This window comes from Equus asinus, chromosome 9 (assembly GCF_041296235.1).
Source record: "Equus asinus isolate D_3611 breed Donkey chromosome 9, EquAss-T2T_v2, whole genome shotgun sequence".
NCBI classification, from domain to species: domain Eukaryota; kingdom Metazoa; phylum Chordata; class Mammalia; order Perissodactyla; family Equidae; genus Equus; species Equus asinus.
Window position 1 is genome coordinate 11727340 of NC_091798.1, and position 7212 is coordinate 11734551.

The 7212-nt window shown below is 50.2% G+C and overlaps 1 protein-coding gene across 2 annotated transcripts in view; it reads left to right on the forward strand.

Moving 5' to 3' along the window:
• STK10 (serine/threonine kinase 10) overlaps positions 1-6827 on the forward strand; it is a 105858-nt gene extending 99031 nt beyond the window's left edge. For both annotated transcript variants that reach the window (XM_044777670.2, XM_070517088.1), the window contains exons 18-19: positions 1134-1247; positions 5328-6827. In XM_044777670.2, coding sequence (XP_044633605.1) covers positions 1134-1247; positions 5328-5468 — 255 coding nt within the window. In that variant the 3' untranslated portion in view covers positions 5469-6827. The remainder of the gene's footprint in view (positions 1-1133; positions 1248-5327) is intronic.
• Positions 6828-7212: the final 385 nt, after the last annotated feature.

The following is a 7212-nucleotide window of genomic DNA, read 5'->3' on the forward strand; positions in this document are numbered from 1 at the left end:
AGGTACATTTTGTGAGGCCGATGGCTCAGCTTGGCGTGGGAACAGTGAGGCGGGCCGCCTCGGCCGGGGCTGTGGCCCTGGTCCCCTGCCACAGACTCTCCTGAGGAAATGATACGTGACGCAGAAAATTGTATATATACTTTACATAAACATGAATATTTACGCATACAGATTATCTGAGCTCAGGCTGCCGCAGCAAAATGCCCCCGACTGGGTGGCTTCAACAGCAGAGGTTTATTTCCTCATGGTTCTGGAGTCTGGAGTCCAAGAGCGGTTTGCCAGTGTGCTGGGTTCTGGTGAGGCCTCTTCCAGGGCCACGCGTGGCTGCCTCCTGCTGTGCCCTTCCTGCATGGCAGAGGGCGAGCGAGCTCTCTGGTGTCTCTGTTTATAAGGACACTGATCCCAGCGTGAGGCCCCCCCTCCAAATACCAGGGCTGCAACATAGGAATTTGGGGGGGGCACAATTCAGTCCACAGCACAGATGTTTGACACAGTGCTGTTTATAACTGTGAAAATTAGGAGCAACCTACGTGGCCAAAAATAAGGGGATGTTTAAGTAAATTTGATAAATCTATTCTGTAGGATGTTTTGTAGGCGTTAAAAATGAAGACGAGGAAAAACGTGAATTCTTTGTATTAATGTTTACAGTGTGAAGTGGGGAGGGAAGCGGGTGTCGGAGCTGTGCACACAGGGTGAGCTGGACAACATGGAGGTGACAGCCTGGGAGGAAGTGTGTTGAAATCTTTGCAGTGGTTGCCTCGTTGTGGTGGGAGAATTAGGGCACACGTTATATTTATTTGTCGTTAATAGTTTTATTGTTTTGGTAAAATGACGTATGTTCATGTTAAAAAGTTCAAACAATGCAAAAAGCACAAAGAAGAGAGGTACAAAATTACCGCAGATCCGCTGTACAATAAGAACCACTAGCGTCAGTGTTCTGGAATGGTCCTCCAGGCAGCCCTCAGGGCATTTCTGTTTACATGTACAGAGTTTTATAAAGTGGGTTTATAATCAAGGAGAAGAAATAGACGAGTGACGCTGATGCCCTCATGGCTACAGCACGAGGTGTGTCTCAGCCCTCCGCACCTCTACCCTCTGGGTTTCTTACCTGTTGCACCTGGAATTTGTTACAGAATGAAAAGTGTCACCTCCTGATAGAGCATGAAACCCAGAAGCTGAAGGCCCTGGACGAGAGCCATAACCAGAACCTGAAGGAATGGCGGGACAAGCTTCGGCCACGCAAAAAGGTAAGCATGTCTGGGCTAGGGGGCTCAGTGGTCAGCTCTGCTCCATGCTGTGTCACAGGTGTCTGCCTAGAAGGTGGATATAGACATAGATAGCTAGAGGTTCATTTTAAGGAAGTGGCTCACACAATTGTGGGGGGATGGTAAATGTGAAATCTTCAGGGCAGGTTATAAGCTGGAGACCCAGGGAAGCGTTGCTGTTGCAGTCTTGAGTCCCAGGGCAGTCTGGAGGCAGAATTCCTTCTTCCTTCTCTTACAGCCTTCACCTGATTGGATGAGGCCCACCCACATTATGGAGGGTAATCTGCTTTACTCAGAGTCCACTGAGTTAAATGTTAATCACATCTAAAAATTCCTTCACAATGAGATCTTGACTGGTGTTTGACCAAACAGCTGGGTACCATGGCCTCCCAGGTTGACACATAAAATCAACCATTACAGGGCCTCAGTGTGGTCATTTATAAAGTGGAGATAGGAATATTGTATATGTTATGCAAAAAGCCACCAGCCCGTAGTACAAGCCAAGGACGTGCTCATTTCCTTCCTCTCTCCTAAACTCTTTGAGGAGAGAGCGACCCCAGTTACCCTGATCATGGGTCCTGAAGCCCCGAGGTTTGTTCGGCCGTCATCCGTCAGCTCTGCTTGCTGGAACTGTGGTCTGGACAGGAGGCAGCTGCCCACCTCAGCTAGGTGATGGCCTTGGAAGGCCTTGAGTTGAGGCCTCTCTCCCTGTGCTAATGGAGCTTTCTGGCCGGAAGTTGGCCAGGGTCTCAGACCTTCTGTTAGCAGGCCTGTGTTTCTCAGTGTCTGTAACCACAGCCTGCTGGGACTTTGGATACTTGACACTGAAATCAGTAATGCTCCTGCTGACATAGGCTGCCTCTGGCATCAGGAGATAAATGTTCACCTTATTCTCTTAGCTGGGGGCTCTGTACCCTTGGCACATCCTGAGAGAGGTTGAAAATGAACGGTCACGTTGCTCTGGCAACTGCCTCACATCCCAGACTGTTGGCAGAGGCAGAGGGGAGGCTGCAGGGTGTGTTTGGGAGCTGGCATTGACTTGCCTGCGGGGGCTGCCTCTCTGGACGATTCTTTGTAGGCCTGTTATATTATTGCCACCTGGGTTGCTGCTGAGACACTGACCAGAGGCGGTGGCTTTCCTTCTGGAATAAATGTTCTTTTACACTCTTGCATTGCAGCCAGCAGCCTTGAGCTGCTGCCTATGCGTGGGGGCAGAGTAGCTGATTGTATGTTGTGGAATGTTTTTAGAAAAATTCAATTTGTTTCTTTCAAGTAAGTAAAGAATATGTGGTGGGGTCAATAAAGTGTTGCTTGGGTTATAGTTAACACAGAAAGTGGCTTCAGACAAGACAAGTCTTCCCTCCTAAGCCTTGCTTTTTGAGTCTGTGAAATGTAGAGAACATTTCTTCCCTTAAAGCAGGTGTTAGTAAACTATTGCCCATGGGCCAAATCTGGCCCCCGACTTGTGTTTGTAAATAAAGTTTTATTGGAACACAGCCATGCTCATTCATTTACATGTTGTCTGTGGCTGATTTTATACCACAACAGCAGTGGCATAGTTGCAAAACAGACCTTATAGCCCGCAAACTGAAAGTATTTGCCATCTGGCCCTTTACAAGAAAAAGACTGCCAACTCCTGCCTTAGGTTATAGAGAGGAATATATGCGGTAGGCAGAGTAGACTAGTGCTTAAGAGCACCAGCTTTGGAATAAGACAGAGTGGGGTAAAGTCCCAGCTCCCCTATTACTAGCTGTGAGACCCTGTGCTCAAAAAGGGGGTTTTATAATTAAATTGGTATTCCTACAGCAGAGGTCACAAACTGATGGTCTGTTGGCTGAAATTGGCTTACAGATGTTAGGTTTGGCTAACGTATAGTAGTATAATTTTTTTAAAGTTGCCAACCTTTAAGTAGAAGGAAATTTTACCTAAAAATCTGGATTTCCAGTTTCTTTTGAAAACCCATGGGCCGGCCCAGTGGCGCAGCAGTTAAGTGTGCACATTCTGCTTTGGCAGCCCAGGGTTCACCGGTTCGGATCCTGGGTGCAGACATGGCACCTCTCGGCAAGCCATGCTGTGGCAGGCATCCCACATATAAAGTAGAGGAAGATGGGCACAGATGTTAGCTCAGTTTTCCTCAGCAAAAAGAGAATTGGCAGATGTTAGCTCAGGGCTAGTTTTCCTCAAAAAAAAAAAAAAAAAGAAAACCCAGGAGCTCTAGCAGCACTGGGCTGATCGTACCACATGACAGCCGTCAGCTGGAGCTGAGAAGAAACGGCCTTCTTCAGACATAGCTTGTGCTCTTCACCTCACCACACTCCCCACCACTCCTTATTGTCTCACACCCAGCTCTCTTCACTAACTTGATTCACCTGGCTGGCTCCCATAGGCACTGGATTTTGTCATCTCCATTACAAAAGCTTAAACTACCACCTGTATCTTGCTTATATATAATGTTTGCATGCCACAAACACTTTAATATTAATACATTCAGCAAAGGAGAACTTGAGGCAAGAATCTGTGTGAATTACCAGCAGTTTCACATTAGTCAACTCCAAGATGAGGCGTGACTTCAAATACCTTGCCTACCCTCACATGGATGTCCTTTAATAACAGGTTGGAAAAACTGACATTGTCATTCAGTGTCCTTTCCCCATCATTCCTTAGAGGTAGAGGGAACTCACCAGAATTTAGTACTATTGAGGGAACAAGAGCTTAAGGGGGGATCTGGTCATTAAGGCATTTGTTAACTTGAGACTATTTCAGGGCGTCCAAAGAATAGTCTTAAAAAAAGAGACATCACGGAATGCTGGTCAAATCCTGTGAAAGCAGACATTTCTATAGTGACAGTCAGGATAGCTGCAGACGCCTCTCACTGATGAAGCCGCATAGACCGAGCAGCCCGTGTGCGCCCGGCTTTGCGGATGGCGGGCACAGTGTTCAGAGCTTGAACCCTGAGGTTAGGCCGAGGTTCCCGTCTTGGCTGCGCCCCCAGCTAGCTGAGTGACCTGGGGCAAGTGACCTAAGCTCTCTGAGCCTCGGTTTCTCCATCTGTAAGATGGGGATAATAATAGTATCTCCCTTATGGGGGGAAGATTAGCTAAGATGTAAAGCCCTTGGCACAGTGCCTGGCATGTGGGAAGCACTCAGTCATCCTGACCTGCTAGTTTTTTTTTTTTTTTTTAAAGATTTTATTTTTTCCTTTTTCTCCCCAAAGCCCCCTGGTACATAGTTGTATATTCTTCGTTGTTGGTCCTTCTAGTTGTGGCATGTGGGACGCCGCCTCAGCATGGTTTGATGAGCGGTGCCATGTCCGCGCCCAGGATTCGAACCAACGAAACACTGGGCCGCCTGCAGCGGAGCGCGCGAACTTAACCACTCGGCCATGGGCCCAGCCCCACTCTGGTTCCTTTCTTAAATGAATGCTTATTATTGGAGACCCTCAGGAGATTCTTCTGGCAGAATCCGGTCTGTCTAGGCAAACTTCACGTGCCCCAGGGACGTCTGCAGTGCTTGTCACCAGATGGTCCGCACGCAGTTACCTGACGTGCTTTCACAACACACACAACTCCTGTCCTGCCACAAATCTTCAGAATCAGACTCTCAGGGGGTGGCGTGAAGGCACGAGTATTTTGAAAAATCTCCCTGCGTGGTTCTGCAGGACAGTGCCCTGATTCCTAACAACTGTGTAACTCAGACATCTCTGCTCCCCCCACAGTTAGATCTCTCTCTCCATGTCTACCTTGGGTTTTTCTCCATTCATTTGGCTGTTTTCCTGCCAGCAGATTTGCATCTGCTTTTTCCCCACCCACATCCAGATTAGCGTCTCTGTAAACCGTAGCCCTTGGCCCACAGGAAACTCCTGTGCGGCTGTGGCAGGAGGAAGGAGGTGGTACTTCCTTCTGGGTGACGGGCTCTGGGAAGGGGAAGTGGGAAGACCAAGTCACCCAAACACCAAGGCCTGGGAGGGAAATGTCCAGAGAAGGCCACTTTGGTGGGGGGCCTGTGCTTGGGAGACCGTGTCCCATGGGATCTGATGCGCTCCATCTGCCCTCTCTGTCCCAGGCTCTGGAAGAAGATCTGAACCAGAAAAAGCGGGAGCAGGAGATGTTCTTCAAGCTGAATGAGGAGATGGAGAGCCCGAACCCCACCACCCCGAACAAGGCCACCAAGTTCTTCCCCTACAGCTCTGCGGATCCTTCTTAACAGCCCCCGGGACTGTGCTGGCAGGTCGGCGGGCCTCTGGGGCCCTCCTATTCTCTGTGAACAAGTAACTCAGGACCCCCTTCCTCTTGCTTCCATGCCAGCTCGAATCCAGCCCCTAGCCTTGTGCCACCCCAGCTGTGCCCGACAGCCCCACCCCGGTGTTCCTGACTTCTTGCTCACTCAGAGGGTGAAGTTTTATGATGTCACCTGATCCTAGTGAATGTTCTCTTTGAGCCCCAGATCCTGCCAAGATGTCAGTGATTTGGGCTGTTAGAGGGTCAGGGTCCAGGAGGAATGGGGGTGCTGTGGCCTCGAAGCCCCTCCTGTTTGCCAAAACACCAGTTTTGCTGTTTGTGGCCACAAAGTGCTGCCACTGAGGTCACCACAGGCCATCCATATCGTGGCTATTCAGCCATTCCCTGCAGTGTCCGACAAGAATCACGGCTCCTACCAGCCGTTTTGGTTCCCAGGGGAGCCTGGCCTGCAGCCAGCCGCTCAGGGGTGTCCTCGTTCCTCCAGTCCCCTCAGTTTGCTTTCCTCTTGAGACAGGCTGTGTCTATGACAGTGGGATGGGGGAGAGCCTGGACCGTTCATCCTGCTGGTCTCGGGTGTTTTGTGCCATCTCGTGTCCCCACTTTCTACACACACGTGCACACGCAGGGCTTGGCCCCGGCACTACCCAGGCTTGCCTCTGCCCTGGCCTCTTGTGCCATGTAGGTGGGAACACGTTGGCTGCCTAGGCCTGCCCCTGAGGATATTAGGTGGAGCCATTGGTGTGGGGTGTGCTGGGTGTCGGCAGCAGAGACACAAGGTAGCACGGGCTGAACTGTCAGTCTGCTTCCTTTTGGCCCCATGTGGGATCCTGTCTTCAGGGATGAATTCCTCATCACACGAGACCTTCACAACCCAGTCCGCTCCCATCTCAGCCTTGCCCATCCCGTCTGCAGGCGATACGGGAAAGCCATTGCCTCCTGCCCTCTGGCCCTCCTAGTTCAGGAGTCTGGCCTTACGCTTCACACAGAGGAAGGCAGTCACTGGGACTTCTGTTCAGGAAGAAAAAGTGTCAGGGAGAAACGTCATGCCTCCTGCCCCCAGGAACACGGCAGAAGCAAAGCTTCTGTGTCTCAGATGGAGCCCTGGGCCTTGGGTCCCCCAGTCAGCCTCCCGCAGATTCCCATCCCCACCGGCTGCAGAGTGTGGATAACCCATAAAAGCAAAGCTCAACCCAGCATTCAGTTTATTTGCAAAGAAAACTTTTTTCCACCTTGATTTCTAACTTGAAACAAATATAAGTAAATGGCTTTTTCAGGAAGATACCTGCTTTAGAAAAATAAAACAGAAAATGGAAGATGGTTTCAAGGAAGCGTGTGGGCATATAGAGTCTGGGTACTGCTTTGCTGGTGATGGAGGGGCTCACACACCCGGGAGGCCGTTCTTCCTTCTTCACTCCTAAAGGTGAAGGTTCCACGCTTTGTCTTCCTGAGGCAGTTCCCTGGAAGGCTTCTTGGCACTGGTTCTAACTGGATCTTGGGAAGGAAGGGTGGCCGTTGACCAGGAGAAGGACCCGGGGTTCCCAAGTCTTACATACGCAGTAAAGATGCCCTGGGGGCCGTGGGAAGGCAGTGGTCCTCTTAGGTTAGTGAGGTTCCACTTGCCTGCTCCAGTATTTGACCCAGATAGGACAGTTTTCAGGTCTCACACAAATGAGACAAGTGGAACGGTTGTCCCCGTTGGTTCTCCGTGG